Source organism: Python bivittatus, unplaced genomic scaffold (assembly GCF_059951505.1).
Source record: "Python bivittatus isolate LINGU-HERP-01145 unplaced genomic scaffold, Pbiv_v1 ctg000700_np1212, whole genome shotgun sequence".
Lineage (NCBI taxonomy): Eukaryota > Metazoa > Chordata > Lepidosauria > Squamata > Pythonidae > Python > Python bivittatus.
Genome location: NW_028277098.1, coordinates 69057130 through 69075234, shown reverse-complemented (window position 1 = coordinate 69075234; position 18105 = coordinate 69057130). Strand labels below are relative to the sequence as shown.

At 37.3% G+C, this 18105-nt stretch overlaps 1 protein-coding gene across 2 annotated transcripts in view; it reads right to left on the bottom strand.

Moving 5' to 3' along the window:
- MAGI3 (membrane associated guanylate kinase, WW and PDZ domain containing 3) overlaps window positions 1–18105 on the bottom strand; it is a 140322-nt gene that overhangs the window by 35491 nt on the left and 86726 nt on the right. For both annotated transcript variants that reach the window (XM_088154398.1, XM_088154399.1), the window contains exons 10-13: window positions 13993–14604; window positions 10833–10879; window positions 6478–6634; window positions 412–503 (exon numbers count right to left, since the gene is read on the bottom strand). In XM_088154398.1, the coding sequence (XP_088010524.1) occupies window positions 412–503; window positions 6478–6634; window positions 10833–10879; window positions 13993–14604 (908 nt within the window). The remainder of the gene's footprint in view (window positions 1–411; window positions 504–6477; window positions 6635–10832; window positions 10880–13992; window positions 14605–18105) is intronic.

Genomic DNA, 18105 nt, shown 5'->3' with positions numbered 1-18105 from the left:
CTATGTGGGAGAAGGCAATCTTAAAGCATTCTTGTACTTTATGAAGAAAACATGATGGGTAGACAAGATAAAGTGACTGATAATATAGTGCCAGATAAGACTGGATGGCACTCAACATGCTACTGAGGAAAGGTGAGGATCTCTTGGAGTATTAATGGTGTTTATGATGGAGCTAGATTAAAGTCTTCAGGATATCTAGTTGCTGATGTTCCCATGCAGGAAAAGAAAGTCTGAAGCTGCAAAAACAAAATTATAATGGAAACATGGAATATAAGATGCATCACCTGAAGAATCAGGTTGTGAACAAATCATTCTGGAGAAGACCTATCTATGCAGCTGCTAAGACAGGACACTGACTTGATGGCACATAATCAATCAATTCCAATATAAAGTAATAAATACTTGACTTACTGACTGATCAGGACCATCTCCTCCAAGAACCCGGAAACCAAACCCAGATTCTTGCTTTCGAAGGAAAACATCTAAATCCTTTGTGTTTGGAGCTAGTAAAAATGGGTGGGAAAGATATGTGTTAACAAGGGAGGAAAGATATGTGTTAAAAGCAATGGAAAAGATATGTGTTAACAAGGGCCAATGCCATTTAAAAACAGTATACACAAAAATTAAAACTAAATCATGTTATTCACTTAGAATCAAATTACTTTCTAAAGATATTGTAAATAACATAGTTAACACACCTGCAAGATTAAATCATTATTTAGAATGATTAACACTCCAGCTGCAAAGCACAAACATTTAACAAAATTCTGCCTGTCTGAACAAGTAGGATTCTTTAAATAAACAAGATTTTTTTGGTCTCTAGAGCAGCTCCGTTCTAGTGGTTTCATACTACCAACAAATACTTTGCTAAAAATCAAAACAAAATCTAATATAACATCTGTAACAAACAGTTCAAATATTCTTATTCTTAAATCCCATTTAGTTGTTGTTTACCCCTCAGACTGGGCCTTGGGCTTATCTGCTCCTTTTTATCATGGCCCATCCAAAGGTCCCACCCTCAGTTCTGCAACTGATTTCTTGTATGACTAGATGGAAAGGGAAAGAAGAGTGTATGAGACCAGCTCCCCATCCTTTTAATGAATCCAGCTGAAATAACAGTCCTTCAGGGAATAAACTATAGTAAGATAAGCCAAAGGAAAGATGTAATTTAAACCAATACAATATGTACATACTGCCTTATACACATCTGCGAATACGGTATATGTTACAAATAACGTACCCTTTCACAACATATATTTATTGATTAACCTTGTTATACCATGACTAGCAAACCTCTTGATGGTTTAAAATAGAAGTACAAGGTTAGCAAGTCATGTTGTTTAGGCATTTCAAAAGTTCAGAAAATAAATTTTAACTGTTTAGCAATCTAAGCAATCCCCAGGCAAATCTCGCCAACAGTTTTACCAGGTTTTCTGACAAGATCTCGCAAGATACAAACCTTAGAACATCTTTTTCAAAGTTTTCCCACTTAACCCAACTAACTAGTTCCTAAGAAATTCTTGGTCAACAAGTAAACAAAAGGAAACTTGTTCAACAACCTCTAGATAATTTGGTTGGGTAACGTTCACAGTAGTGTCTTTTCCATTACGATACCTTGATTGTGTAATACTCTATCAATAATACTTTGCTAAGTTATCCTATTATCAAATTTTAGAAGGAAGGTTTTACCTAGTTATTGGTGCTATTCAATTTTACACCTTAATTTTTGTATTCTTTTAGCAGGCATAATACTTAAAATTGTGGTTTGATTGTTATTTATTACTTCTGTGAAGATTTAAGGTTCCTTAATTGTATCTGTTATATATAAGCAATAGCTGCTCCATATTATAAACACTCTTCCTTAGAAACACCAGCATAGTGTTTTCTGAGTGTGTGAACTATATATTCCATTAGAGTATGTTCTCAAAAGCAACTGATATTTTTAAATATTACATAATCTGTTTTGCCAATTATGTGGAATCTAAAAAAGAATACATTATTTTAGGTTCTTAGGTAACACAGTACAGGTAGTCCCTATTTAGCAACCACAGTTGGGACCAGTAGTTCTGTCATTAAGTAAAACAGTTGCTAAGTGGGAAATCATGTGACCATGACTGTGCTTTTCTTTTCCCCACTCTTCTGCCCTTTGGAATGGTCACTGGGGTACTGAGATAATTAGCAAGAAGGGAATTAATGTTTGCATTTGCATTCACTGGAGAGGAATGAATTACAAGAGAGCAAGCAGGCACACAATGGGGAATACACATTGAAAGCAATCCATTGGCGCTGGCAACTCAAACAGCCTGGTGTATTCCCCATTGTGTGCCTCCTTACTCTCTTGTAATCCCTTCCTCTCCAATTACTCTGCTCTGTAAATGGGGGAAAAGAAGAAAAACAAGTGATTTCTGTAGACAAACTCTCCTGATTTGTTTTCTCAACCCACCCCCCAACCCCCAGAGAGCAGAGAGATGGGAGAGAAGGGATTACAAGAGAGTAAGCAAGCACACAATGGGGAATAGAGAACAAAATATAGAATAGAATAGAATAATAACTTTATTGTCATTCCACTATACACTATACACCAAGTGCATAATAAAACGAAATTCCATTGCAGTTGGCTCACAATTACAATCAGACACTAAAAGTACAATCAAGATATCATAATTACTATAAAATATACATTCTATACACATTGGCATTTACTTATTAAACATTCAGGAATCCAATAGCCTGGGGGGACAAAGCTATTTCCCAATCTGGCTGTTCTACATCGGATACAGCGGAACCTCTTCCCAGAGGGTAACAAAGAAAACAGGCCATGATGAGGATGGGAGGCGGCATTGACGATCTTTTGAGCACCAGACAAACAGCACGCATATGCTAGATCTTGGATGAGAGGCAGAGAGATCCCAATTATCTTCTTTGCTGCCCTTACTACCCTCTGCACCGATTTTCTGTCTGAGGCACTACAGCCTCCAAACCAGATGGAAATACAGTTGGTAAGTACACTCTCTATAGTGCCTCTATAGAAAGTAAGGAGAATGGAAGATGGGAGATGTACTTTCCTCATCTGGTGCAAAAAATGTAAACATTGCTGTGCTCGTTTTAACAAAAATGCGGTGTTAAGGGACCAGGTCAGACTATTCGTTAACTGCACCCCTAGGAATCTAATGCTACTGACTGACTCCACAGCTATGTTATTAAGTGGAGCGTGACTACACCGATTCTTCCTGAAATCTATAATAATCTCCTTTGTTTCTTCCACATTTAAGACCAAGCTGTTTTTATTACACCACTCCACCAAACCCTTCACCTCCTCCCTATAAGCCCACTCATTGTCATCCCTATAAGGCCCACCACCATTGTATTATCCACATATTTCACAATGGAATTGGTGGTGAACCTGCCACAACAGTCATGGTCATCAGGGTGAACAACAATGGGGTCAGGACACAGTCCTGTGGGGAGCTGTTGCTCAGAGAGATAGAGATAGAGATATTATTTCCAGCTCACACCAATTGAGACCTCTCAGTAAGGAAGTCAAGTAGCCAATTACACAAGGGAGTACTGAACCCAGAGAACCCAGTTTGTCCACCAAATGCTGGGGAACAATCATATTGAATGCTGAGCTGAAATCTACAAACAGCAATCGCACACAGCTATTCTTCTCAAGATGTACCAGATTCGAATGAAGAACAGAAGAGATAGCATCCTCTACAGAGCGATTCCATCAATAAGCAAACTGAAGTGGATCAAACAAAGGAGGGAGTCTGGAAACAATGTAATTCTTCATCAGCCTCTCAAAACATTTCAATGGGAGTGAGTACTATTGGGCGGTAAACATTGAGACACGTGATCATAGATTTTTTTAGGCACAGGTATAATAGTTGCAGTCTTAAAGCCTACTGGGACCACAGCCTGGTGCAAGGAAATATTAAATATGTCTGAGAGGACGCTGGCCAGGTGTTCAGCACAGTCCCTCAGTACCCGCCCTGGAATATTATCTGGGCCCGCTGCTTTCTGAATATTAATTTTTCTCAGGGTCCTTCGAACATCAACTACATCAAGGGTAGGTGCCTGCTCATCAGGATGAGATACAACCTTCCTCACAGGAGTATTGTTAAATGCTTCAAACCTACCAAAAAACCTATTAAGTTCATGAAGAAAATCTGTATTCTCCTCACATGATGTCGGAATAGTCTTATAATCTGTAACAGTCTGAATACCCTGCCACATACGCCTGGTATTTTTAGAAACGTGAAAAAAATTCTGAACTTTCTGATCATAAGCCCGCTTTTCTTATAGCCCAGTTCAGATCAGCTCTAGCTGCTCTAAAAGCCCCCATATCACCAGACTTAAAAGCAGCATTCCTCACTTTCAACTTCATATATACTTCATGAGTCATCCAAGCTTTCCGATTCGCCCGTAAAATGACATTCTTAGTAATACTGACATCCTCCATACACTTCTGGATATATGCAGTTACAGATGCAGTTACATACATATTCCTCCACATTCATATGTTGGTTATTCGTTGCAGCTTCCCTAAACATAACCTAGCCTGTACACTCAAAACAGCTTCGTAATGCTTCCATTGCTCCCTCAGGCTTAACTCTCACCTGCTTCACAATTGGTTTTTCTCTAGTTAACAAAGGCCTATATGCTGGAATTAGCATTACAGTGAGATGGTCTGAGGAACCGAGATTGGGGTAGGGAAAGGCCTTAAATACACTCTTGATGTTAGGAATAGGCTAAATCCAATGTGTCCCTACTCCTGGTTGCAAAATCCACATATTGATGGAAATGAGGGACGACTGTTTTCAAATTAACCTAATTAAAGTCTCCAAGTACAACAAACACACCCTCTGAGTGGACAGTTTACAGGTCACTGATAGTGTGATAAAGGACTTTCAAGATCTCCCTCGTATTTGCAGAGGGGGGTATATATACAGCTGTAATAATAATAACGGTGAATTCCCTAGGCAAATAAAAAGGTCTGCATCTGATAGTCAACAACTCCCCATTCAGCGAACAATAAGTTGAAACCACCTTTGAGGTGATGCACCATCTGTTATTGATATAAATGCATACTCCACCACGAGTTTTTCCACTCAGAGCAAGACTCCTATCCAGTCGGAAGATCGTTAACCCCTCCATGCCAACAGCCTTCTCAGAAACAGATGACTTTAACCACGTCTCCATCAGCACTATAGCACAATAGTCTCTCACCTTACGCCTTGTTGTAAAATCCAACTTCAAATAATCCATTTTGTTCTCCAGAGAACGAACATTAGTAAACAAAATGGATGGAAGCGGTGCTCTATGTGGGTTGACCTTCAGCCTTGCTGTTAGTCCTCCCCGGCTCCCCCGCCTTCGCTTTCTATCACACTGCCTCCTCCGCTGTCTCCTCCATCTCCTCGAAAAACAGCCAATACCAGTGAGAGAACCTGCAGTCCTGTAAGTCTCCAGGTCCTGCTGGCGCAGCAACCCAAGGCAACTTAGTCTCCCCAAAACAGCAGGATGCCCATTGTATGTCTGCAGTTCCCATATGTATTGCCAGTCATATAACAATCTAATTGTACAAACTTGCTGCTTAACCAATAAACTATTGAGAGCCAATGCAGCCACAGCCAAACGAGGCGCCGCCATCTTGTAATTTTCCTGGGCTGTCTGCATTGCCAGTGCCAACACATTGCTTTCAATGTGTATTCCCCATTGTGTGCCTGCTTACTATCTTGTAATTCCTTCCTCTCCACTCTGTGCTCTGCAAGGGGAGAGGTGGGAGAAAAATAACAGGTCAGGTACAGGACATGTACTGACTGTAATGGCAATCAGGTGACTGAGGGACACTGTGAAGGTTGTAAATGCAGGCATTCATCATAAAGTTATTTTTTTAGCACCGTTGGAACTTTGAATGGTCGCTGAATGAGGCAGTCAGTAAGCGAGGACTACCTGTACTAAATATCACTTTTTCCTAAGAGAAATCTGTGGGAGAAAAAAAAAGCAAAAGCAAACAGATTGTCTCATTTCTTGGAAGTGTTTCATTCTAAGAAAAAAAGATTTTAATTTTACGGGCAGGGAAGGATGAAGTATGAATGATTGGAGAAATAAGTCCTGAGACTAACACAGTTTAGATTAGAAGACTGCTTCACTTAAATTTTTTTACACATAATACATGTGCATTTGAGCTTTTATAGATAGTACTTTGAAGATGTCCAGTAGTTTGAAGATGGTCTCAAAGCAATCACTTTCAACATATAGTTTTCAGAAGTTTGAAGAAGATTATAATTTATACTGACAGAATAATATGACGTTCTGGCTGGGAAATATGTATGCTGTGGATTAGTAAAATTAAAGCCACCTCTTTTAGGGGTGAGATTGACAATGCAGAAATCAGAAAGCATTTCCTAAAAAAAAAAAAAAAAGAAACAAAAACAAAACCCTGGAGCAGCAAGCAACTGAAGTCTATGTACTCACGTTTATCTTCAAACAATGTTTTAGATTTCAGATAGACTTCAGAAGGATCAAGCTTTGGAGAAGACGACTTCACAGAAGTAGGTGGAAAAGGCATTGGATGTGGAACAGACTCACTGATGGTCTCTAGGCTTCCTGAATTTTCCTGCTTATTTATTTTCTGAAATAAATAAGATTTATATAAAATAGGTTGCAACAAATGAATATTAACTGCCTTAAACAAGTAAACAGAAAGATGCACAACTAAAGCATTCTTCAATAAACATTTTTTCTTTTTTAATGTGATTTGAATGTATCTTGATTATCTCCTGAATTTCTCCTGAAATGTTCTAGAATTGCATTTTTAGCTTTCTTATGTTCCTGCTTTGAAACTTTCAGTATGAATAATGAAATCATCCATGTTAAAAATCTAACAACAGCTACATTGTGGCAGGATATGATAAAAGGCATTTCAGGACAGGTGATTCCTGTGGGCCTGGAATATCTCAATCTCACATGTCATAAACTCCAAAAGTTTTGTTTCCTAAAAATGTAACCTCACACAGATGAATTCTTTCCATATACCTCTACTGTAATAGATAAAAGTATGTACCAATATATAGAGTTCATAATTATGCACAGGACAAGGGTGGGAAATCTACACTATGAACAAGGTTTAGGTTGGCCTATCAAAATATTTCCATGCCCTTATTTTGCCATTTCACATTTTCCTCTATTTGAGGCATCTGATGCAGTGTAATGGAGTTTGTATGGAAACAAAGATATGAAGGGAGGTTGCAATCTGTCAGGATCAACCTTTCAGGTGGCATTCTAACCAATCATGTAATCCAGGATTTAAGACCAGGGGTAAGTACTGACTTAATGTGTATTATAGAGATCTAGCTGAGAGAAGCAGGGGGAGGGGAAAGAGTTGTCTGCAACTTCTGGCCACTAGGCTGCAACAGGCTGTGACTGGAAAGCAAGGGGATGAAAGATCCAGCTAACAGTCTGCCAGCTTTGACTATACAGAAGTGCACCTGCATGGCCAGGATACTAAAAGGATATTGTTAGTGTACTCTTCACTCCACTACCTAAAATCTCTCTCTTTCTGAGCTAGGATTACCTCAAGCACTGCAGTGAATTACCCTAAATGACTTGTCCTGAGGCTTAGGAGAAGCTCAGGATTTCATGTCTTCCCTAAAGATCACAGAACTGTCTCAACTGGTACCTAGCTTCATGTACATACAGCAAGGTTCATGCTGGATTTGGTATTCATTTTGGATGGAACTGTAAACTGAAAGTGGAAGAGCTGTGTTTTATTCCAGTGTCATAGACAAATCATATCAGTGTGTGGTCAGTTTTAGTTTGGTGACTAGCACTAACCTCTACACTGGCAAATTAGTTAAAATGGTTAGACCCAGGTACCTGATAGATCTGGATCATTTGGTGTGTTCTCTTTCTCATCTGTTGGTAATATTATTGAAATCTTAGCTGACCTGTGAAATGCAGAGATGGCCATAATTTATCTTGTTATCTTAGATTCTTTTCAGCCGGTACATCTTGAACGATGTGGACAGGGTTACTTATGCTTTGTCCTTTTTAGCTTGTTGAATTGGCCAGAATAGTATTTGTCCATGGCTAAGGGAGATAATCAGTGCCTCCTTACAAGTGAGATGTGTTTTGCCCCAACCCCTGCCTAGAGGAGATAGTTTTTCACCTCAAAGTTCTGTGGAATTATACTTTAGTCTCAAACATTCAATTTCTGGGAAATGTGATAAAGATAGTGGTTTTTCAGCTCCAAACACATTTGGATGAAACTAATAATTTGGACTAATTACAGTCAGGGTTTTGGCTAGAATATGATATAAAGACAGTTGGACTGCTTTGGTGGATGATATACATTGGAAGCTGGATGGTGAAGTTTGATTCTCCTAATAGTTAGACCATCTGGTAGGACTGGACCTTAAATTCACTGTCTTGCAGTGGTGCTGCTGTTTATTGTTGGGTTATAGTTCTAAAAAGTGGTAGGGCTTACTGTTCAACCCATAAGCTTCTATCCTATAGGGTTCTATCTTTTCCTCCATAATTTTCAACCTGAAACCACTGCCTGTGTGTATGTGTGTTATCTAATGATTTGGAGTCCCATTAGCGTGGCAATAACACCCAACCCAACTGCTCCTTACTATTTAACTCTAGGAAAACAACCAGTACCATTAATCGTTGCCCATTGATAATGGGCTAGATGAGGGTGAACAAAATAAAATTAAATCCAGACAAGATGGAAGTGCTGTTATATAGGAATCTATACTTGGTGACTGAGATTTAGCCTGTACTGGACAAGCTGAACTCCCTCTGAAAGATCAAGTATGCTGTGTGGGAATGTTCTTTGATTTTCAACAGTCACTGGATTTGCAGGTAACAGCTGTGATAAGAAGTGCCTTTGTATCACTATATCTAAAGTGCCAGCTATAACCCGTCCTAAGCTTGCTGAATTTGGCAGCAGATATCCATGCATAGGTTGCATATTTATATGCAGTCTTGACTAATGCAAAACACTCAGCATATGTCTATCCTTGAAACTGAAACTTACAACTGGCACAATATATAGCATCTTGGCTGATATTTGGTGCAACGTACAGTAATCACATGATGATCTGAACTGACTGCCAACTGCTTACCAGGCACAAAAGATTTTTTATATTAAACTTTAAAGCACTATCAGTGTCAGAACTGCCTCCTACTCTTCCTGGACAAGCTGGTAGCCAGCTTGTCCAAGCACAGCAAAAAAGAAAGCCTGGGCCCTGTCAAAACTTGTTCACGCTCTGTCTGGATAAGTCAGCTGCTAGCTTGTCCAAGTAAAGCAGAGAGGAAAGCTTGAAGTATGGTCTGACAGGGCAAGCCTAATAGCTTGCAGATACAAAGCTGGATTGCTGTCAGAATTTATTCCCATTCTACCTGGACAAATGGGCATTCCCAAGCAAAGCCTGGCATGTGATCTGACTGCTTACACCTGCAAATCTGGTCTGCTGACAGTGCTCTGCTCTGTCTGGACAACCAAATAGCTGGCTTGTCCAAACAAAGCCCAGAGTGAGTTTGGACTCAGGTTTGCATGTGCAAACCTCATGGTATGTTCACCCAAAGCTGAATCACTCTCAAAATTTGTTCCTGCTCTGTCTGGAGAACCTGATAGCAACGTCAGGATTTTCTATAACTGCTGCTATAAAGAGCAACACTGATCCAAAATAAACATGGAATGAGAAATGGGAGTAGCTGTTTCAAACAGAAAACCTACATTTCAGGATAACATAAAGCTCATCCTTCTCATTCAAAAACATGGTTTTCAGTTTGATTGCTTTACAAACTAAAAATCTTTATAAAAATATTTTCATTGAAATTACAAGGTTTTGTTTTATTTCATGTACAGATTAAACTTTAATTATTAAAAGTAATTAGTATAATTATTTCTTGCCCAGACCTAACTCCACTGTAATTGTTAGTTTAATTCATGGAAGTGATTTCAAACAAATTCATTTATCAGTTTAGGGGGACACAGCATCAAACAGTTTAAGAAATTTGACTTAAATAAAGGAAGTCAAGTTGGAAAAATAGTGCATAGACTGGGTTTTTCACTATAGAGTTATTTTAAGATGTAGATTTATATTTTAATATTTCATTCAGAAAAAAAAGGAGTAACAGTATTTTGTGTTTATCTCCTTCACACCTTAATCCCATAACTGATAACTAATCTTGAGAACAAATGTTTTGACCACAACTCAGCTACTTTAAGCTTTGTTCCTTCATGACATAGTTTGTTTGGTACAAACTGCCTGACATGTATTGTTTAGTTCATTCTTGTGTTGGGTTTTTAAAAAATGTTTCTTATCAAAGAACATTAAATAAGAGAACAAAGAGTCATTATTTTCTTACATAGTTTGTAGGAAAACACTTCATCACAACTAATCCATTCAGTCTTTTCTTTAATATGGTATCTTTTAATATCAATAGAAGTTGATTGTCAGTGCAGCCAATAAATAAAATTTCTGCTCATAACCTTAACCTCAGAAGGTGAACAAATGAAGAGCAAATTTTTGTAATCCAGATAAAAAGATTAAATACTAAGAGATTCTTTCAAAAATGGAAGATGTTACTTCATCCAAAATTAAGCAAAGCCCATAGCAAATTTGCAATTATTGAATGACTTTTCGCCACAAAATGTGGAGGTTTAGAGTTGTTTTTCCTTAACATCCTTCCCTAACTGTCAGATAGATTAAAATTTATGTTTAGAAAAGAATGTCTAGAAAACCCTAACAAACAAGAGCCTCTGCAAATTTTCCACTGGTAGGAATGTACAAGTTACATAAACTTCTATCAATACTCACATTATCAATACTGACAACATTGGGAGTTTTTGTAGGTGAGGAAGGTCCTAAAACAGAAAATAAATATTAATATAATCCATCAGACTATTCCTATTCTCTGTTTTAAGGCTACGCAATGCTTAAAGCTCTTTTGGAGCACATGTGGGCTTTCAGTAACACTGTCAACATATCTTTAAAATAGTGGTTTTTCCCCAAAATCATGCCAATAGTTGCTACATCTGCACCCATATGTACACAGAAGGACTTTTTTCTTTCCAATCCACAGCACTGCAGAGAGCTATGCTATATCTCAAAAAAAGTGAGTTAGAGCTTTATAATCTGACAGTCTTGTCTAGATATCCACATATTCATTTGGTAGTTCATCAAGAATCCGAGATTTTTGGAAACAGGAGCCTCCAGAACCAGAAATATCTTCACTGCAGATCTTAGATCCGCTAAAGTTTTTCAACTAGTAAGCAACAATAACAGTCCTTCCAAAGCAGTGAGAAAGACTTCTGTTTCTTACTAAACATTACTAATGCACAATCCTTTTTTCCAAATTCCTGTGAGCATCACAAAATGAATGGGAGAGAACATAATGACCAAGTTAAGCCAGTATTTGAAAACTTCTGTTCTTGTTATTTTCAACACCACAGTCTGAAAAGGGAATTTCAATGATAGATTATGTGTCTTGAAGAAGTTTTGCAGAATAAATATTAAATAAGTTTTTAAAAATTTATTTATATTTCAAATTTGTCACCGCCCATCTCACTGTGGGGTGACTCTGGGTTATCATGTTATCTGCACTTGTACACTCATTCACATATAATATGTTCTGAGGCTGATTTTTTAAAATCTCTGCTAATCATTCTACTACAAAAAACCCTCATCATGCCTAAAATTAAAAGGATTTATGAATTGTCCACCAAACTCAGTACCAAGCCAAAATTCTAAGAAGATATGGCTCACCTGGCAATGTAGATTTTCCACATAAATCTGTGATAACATGGCTTAATGGCACTTTAAGGTTAGAGATAGCAATTTTTACACACACATACACATTCACATATATCCCAGTGCAAACAAACAAACAAACTGAATCAAATCAAACCAAGCCAAAAAACAAAAAACAAAAACATTCCAATGTCTGAAATATTGCTTTTAATTTTAAGGTGTCACAGGCACTATTTTGGGAGGCTACAGATCTTGTATTGGTCCATTACCATTATACCAATTTCCTAAAAGATTTGAAGGTGGATTTATCTGCATCAAGGGACAATCCAGGAATAAGAATCCATTTGTTACAGACATAAAAATATCAATAATTTGGTATATTTTCAATTTTTATATTTTAATTAGAGCAATAGACAAAACTTTTGTCATCACAGAGTGGGAGGAGAGGAGATTACAACAGCTACTACATTACAAGAGAAGTTCATAGGTTTAGCATAAGTAGAATGCTCACTTATAACTAGTAGCCAAATTGCATTTTAAAAGATGCATGAATGTGGGTTATTGAATAAAAAATAAACCCTTTCTATCATTACACATCCACATTAAGGAGAACCTCAACAACATATAGACAGAGCATTGTTTTGGCAGTAGAAGATTTGTACAATTTAGCTATGTCAGCGAGGATCAATTTGTATTGAACTAACTTTGCTAATGGTACCAACTGCCATTTCAAAATACAGTTATCACAAATATAACTGTATATAACTCTATATAGCAAAGCCTATACAGGTAGTCCTCGCTCAACAACCATTCATTCAGTGACCATTCAAAGTTACAATGGTGCTGAACAAAGGGATTTACAACCCATACCTGTAGTTATGGCTATCTGGGCCCTTGGCAATTGGTTTGCCCTTACAACTAGTTGCCAAGGGCCCCGGGATCATGTGATCACCATTTGCAATATTCCCTGCCAGCTTCCCCAGAAAGTCAATGGGGAAGCCGGCAGCGAAGGTCGCAAGCCACTGCCACCTGCCAAGAGGACTTGTTCTAGTCCAGGAGCTGGCTGAAAAAGCTCTGTGCTGAAATCCAAGCAGGATTTTCAGTCTCAGAGTGGAGAGGCTTCTGAAACTTCTCCACTCTGGGGCTGAAAATCCTCTGTGGATGAAAATCTTGCTTGAATTTTGGACAGGGTGTTTGGTGCACAGAGCTTTGGGGGCTGCCTGAAAAAGGTCTGTGCCAAAATCCAAGCAGGATTTTCAGCCACGGAGGATTTTCAGCCACAGATTGGAGTGGCTTCAGAAGCCTCTCCACTCTTAGGCTGAAAATCCCAGCAGTTTTGAGGCCCTCGTGCACCCAACCTGCACCGCACCCCTGCGTACCTGACCCTCCCCTCCCACGCATCCCGTCGCTCCCTCTGACTTGATTGTGGGAAGCCGGCAGGAAGTTGCCTCACTTAATGACCGGGACATTCACTTAATGGTGACAACCAGGACTGCCGGGATTGCAGTCGCTAAGTGTAGCAGTCATGTGATGTTTCGCCTAATGACTGCATCACTTAGCGATGGAAGTTCTGGTCCCAATTGTGGTCATTAGGTGAGGACTACCTGTATTAATATACTGCCCATAAATGAAAACAAGCTTATACAATATTTTACACTGGTTAACTGACCCTTACTGATATGAGATTAAGAAGTCAAATAACAATAAAAAGCCACACACATAAAAAAGACAGTAGACTAAGACAAATGAAGGGAAAGCCAACAAATCACAAGTGAGGTCTTTACATGGCACCACTCAGATATTCACCTTTTATATATTTATTTATGTTCCTATGAAAGTCTTTGCCAATCAGATATACCTGACCTATAGAAACATTCACTGCATTTTCTGAGAGACTCATAGAAAGGAGATGGCGAGATACTTTTTACCTTACTTCTTTCACCATGAATATAGAAATACAGGCATAAGGGTAGCAACATGGGCAACCACAGTATGATAGTATGTGCATTATGTCATAATTGCCAAATGCCACAAATATATAGTTACATCAGATGTCCTGATGCAAAAATAGTAATCACAGAATTTGCATGATTACATCACTGTGCACATGCCATCATTTTGGCATCACTGCATTTTGTTGTCAATGTCATTAGATAGCATTAAGAAGTACTAAATTCTGTTTGAAAGCAACACAGAAAATTTAAGTTATAGCAAATTCATTGCATACCTCCTCTTAGGATAAGCAGTGGCACCTCTGCTCCAACTGGAAACTGCTTCAGTACTTCTACTACCTGGATGTGTGTTAGATTCTGTACATTCTGATGATAAATCTCTTTAATTACATCCCCTTTCTGAAGTCCATGACACCACTGGCTGTCTAAAATCATCTTCACCTTTTGTCCTGCAGGGCTATCAGCTATTGCAAATCCAAAACCTTTAGGTCCCTTGATCAGAGGAATTGTGACCATTTCTGCTTGAGAACATCCTGAAGAAGACCCTGCAGCCCTTTCTTCACCGAAGTCTATTGCTGAAGGACCATTCAGGCGTCCATTGACTAATATATGTCCAGTTTTATTATTGTGATCCAAAACCACTGTTCCTGGGATTAAATCCTGATTGAGTATACAGGTATCTCCTTTTGTAACTGGCTGGCCATTTAAGACAGGAGTGGCTGTGACAATATCTACAACAGGATCTTCACTTTCATCAGGCAGAGGATATCCACGACACAACGTCATATTCACATACTGATTGACGGGAACTAATTGAAACATCTGGACAACATCAGCATGAGTGTGGCCAAGGACACATGTACCATTTATATCTACAATGACATCACCTATTAAAAATGAATAAAATATTAACACAAATAAACATATTTGCATATATTAAAATAATTAAAATAATCTTAGTAACCTCACTTGGAGAACATTAAGAATAATTTAGAACAATGATAAACAGAGATTCTACAATTTTTCCTAAATTTTGCCTTGAACTTAATCTGTATTTTGTATTCGTTAAGCCCTGACATCTAAACACTCTTAATTTGCATTGGATTTGGGAATGAATGTTTATGGGTTTCAAAAGTGAAAAATAGGATGTTAGGGTATGACTCATGCACTAATGTACTGAAGTGTAAATAAATACATGACTTTTCTAGTTCCAATATATTTCTAGATTGATAGGAGTCTCTCAGGTTAAATTTATTTATTATCCCTTCACCTACTACTTGTCTTAGCTTTGTTTTCTATAGTTTTTAAAGTTTTTAATCATAATAATGATAATTGTTTTAGGTATTTATTGTTTTAGCTTTGTTGTATGCTGCCCAGAGTCACTCATTTTGTGAGATGGGTGGTTATATAAATTAGACAAATAAAGAAATAAATATTAGAGTAACATCCATCCTAAATAATTTTGCCTTTAAAAAAACATAAACACTTTCACCATTGTATAAGATTTGCATATGTTCAGATTGTAATCATCTATTTATCACATATTCATTTTGAAGATGCACAAATGCATGAATATGATTCTTGTATTTATGACTTTTATTACAGTTCACATTGTCAACATTCTTTCCATTTAAAGACATTACGTCATTCCCCCAGAAAATTAAAAAACAATTATGCATGATAGATTTAAATTTGAAATGCCCCATATCGAATGCAAAACATGTTTTGAGCTCAAAACACTTCCAAAATGATCAAAGCCCACCATTTTGCTTATCAAACAGATGCTTTTCACTCAATATGTGATTTATCAAATCTCAACCCCTCCTTCCAAATTAGTGGTATTCAAAATAGAGGAAGTTGACTAGAACTAGAATCAAGATCATTTTCAGGATTCCTCCAGATTCATCACTGTCCTTAGGAGCATAAACAAAAGTATAGGAATCCTAATTAAGATGCAGTTTGAAAAAAAATAGCCTTAATTTCTGAAATTTGTATATAATGCTTAAATTTCAAGATGTCCTAGTTCTCTTGATTTCTGTAATTTTCTTAAATAAATCTCTTGTCTTCCCATTTGATTATCTTTAGTTTTGTTGGTTTGCTTATTCAGATTTAACTACATGTCTCTTGTTGCTATTTCTGGAACTCAGCATTTAGTTGAACATGATTTGCTCTGCCTTTTGTTTTCTACTTCTCTTTAGCTATTTATAATGTGTTAAAAGGAAGCCATTTTACCTCATTTTGTCTTTTACCTTTCAGAGTATTTTTGTATGCTTCATCTTTAATGATATCGCTAATTTCAGTTCAGAGTTGTTCAGGGCTCAATCCAATCCAATCCAATCCAATCCAATCCAATCCAATCCAATCCAATCCAATCCCTCTATTCTTTAGCTTTACCACATAATTATATGGAAACTGCTGAGATTGTAGCACTTGGTTGGATGATTTTATTTAAGTTTTCTTTTCTTTTCTTTCTTTTGAGAAATTATTTATCTGAGTCACAGTCAGCATGTGTTGTTTTTGATTGAATAGAGCTTCTCCATCTTTGCTTGCAAAATATATATCAGTTTGATTTCAGTGTCATCCATCTGGTGATGCCATGAGTAGAGTTATTTTTAGGTTGTTGATATTGCTATCAACACTGAATTTTCTTGGCAAAACTCTGTTAATCTGCTTCCTACTTCATTTCATACATATTCTCACATTATTCCACATGCTATTTTACTTCCAACTTTAGCTTTCTAGTTTCCTATAATTACCATGTCTGTTTTTCTGGTTGACAAGGTGTTGCAAGTTGTCACTGAACTTTTCTACTTCTGCTTCCTCTACATCTGTGGTTGGAGCACAGACTTGGATCATTATAGATTGACTGGCTTTCTTTTGATTCAAAGCAAGATCATTTGGGGATTGTATTCAAGCACTGATTTTGCCACCCTTGTATTAATAATTATAGCTATTCCATTTCTTCTATGATTTTTTACACACAGTACAAGATCAAATGCCTCTCTGATATAAGTAACCCATTCAAGTCCATTTTTATTTCCATTGATTCTTAGATTGTTGATGTTCGGTTTTGATATTTTACCCAAACAGGGGAGGAATTCTAACTAAATTATTCTGAACAGAACACTCTTCAACTTCTGCTTAAACATATTCAGAGATGGGGAGCCCACCAACTCTCCAGCTAACAATTTACATGTAAAATTGCTTTTTCTGAACCGGAATCTGCTTTCCTGTAACAAGATCACTATTCCATGTCCTGTACCAAATAACAAAAGAGAACAGGTATTGGCCTTTTCTGTGTGTGTTATGCTTCAAGTATATTAAGAGTGGCATTATATTCTCCCTCAGTTGTCCCTTTTTGAGGCTAGGCTTCCCTCAATCTCTTTTTATAGGGAGATATTTTAGCCACCTATCATCTTTATTGGCCTTCCGTGGATGAATTCCAGAGCATCCAAACATATTTTAAAATGTAATGGATACAGTACTCTAAATGGAGTCTGGCCAATACAAAATAGATTGGAACTATTACTTCCCATGAAGTCACACTGTTTCTCATATTCCATTATTGATCAACTATAAGACTAAGATCTTTTTCACAAATTACTCCTCCTAAGTAAAAAGCTTTGCATTCGTCTCTTAAATTTCACCTGTATCCACTCAATGAATGCTTAGGCCTGGATCCAGCCCATGAAAGTAGAAGCACCAATGGATTATTTTTATTCCATTTTATTTATTTTACATATTTCTTTTAAAAGCAGAAAAATAGAATCTAAAATACTACTTCTACTTTGTAAAAGAGTGATCAATTGTTAGCTCATTCTTCTGTGATTCCCCAATATTGTTAATATATAATGAATCCTGTAAAATGGGTGACGATACAGAAAAGATTTTAAGAAGCTGAGGGCAGGCACTTTATCACAAAGCTAGCATGCAATACCACATAGGCTTCACGTTTTGTCATGAATGATAAAAAAAAACCCTAGAAACTAAATCCTGAAAGGGCAGGATGTGGAGCAGATGCGGTAGCTTAATTCTGGGACAATCACTATTATTTGAATAAGTACTTTTATAGAAGGTGTATTCTTTAAACAGAAAACTTATAAAATATCATTTTAGTGCTATTGTATTCTTGTATACACTTTCTCAAATTGTTTCTTGCTATCCAGGAAATATATTTTTGCAGTGCAAATATCTGCAATGTAACCATGCCTTTATAGCTATTTAGTCAGCTGAACAATTTGATGTCTAAATACCAGGAGTATAAAAGCCTTTTTACTTGAAAAACTTGATAGTCTGACTAGCCCAAACCTGTTCACTGAAAGCAAGGCAGACAACTTTTAATCAAAATTAATTCTTAAATAGTGCCTCCTCCTGATTATATTTACACT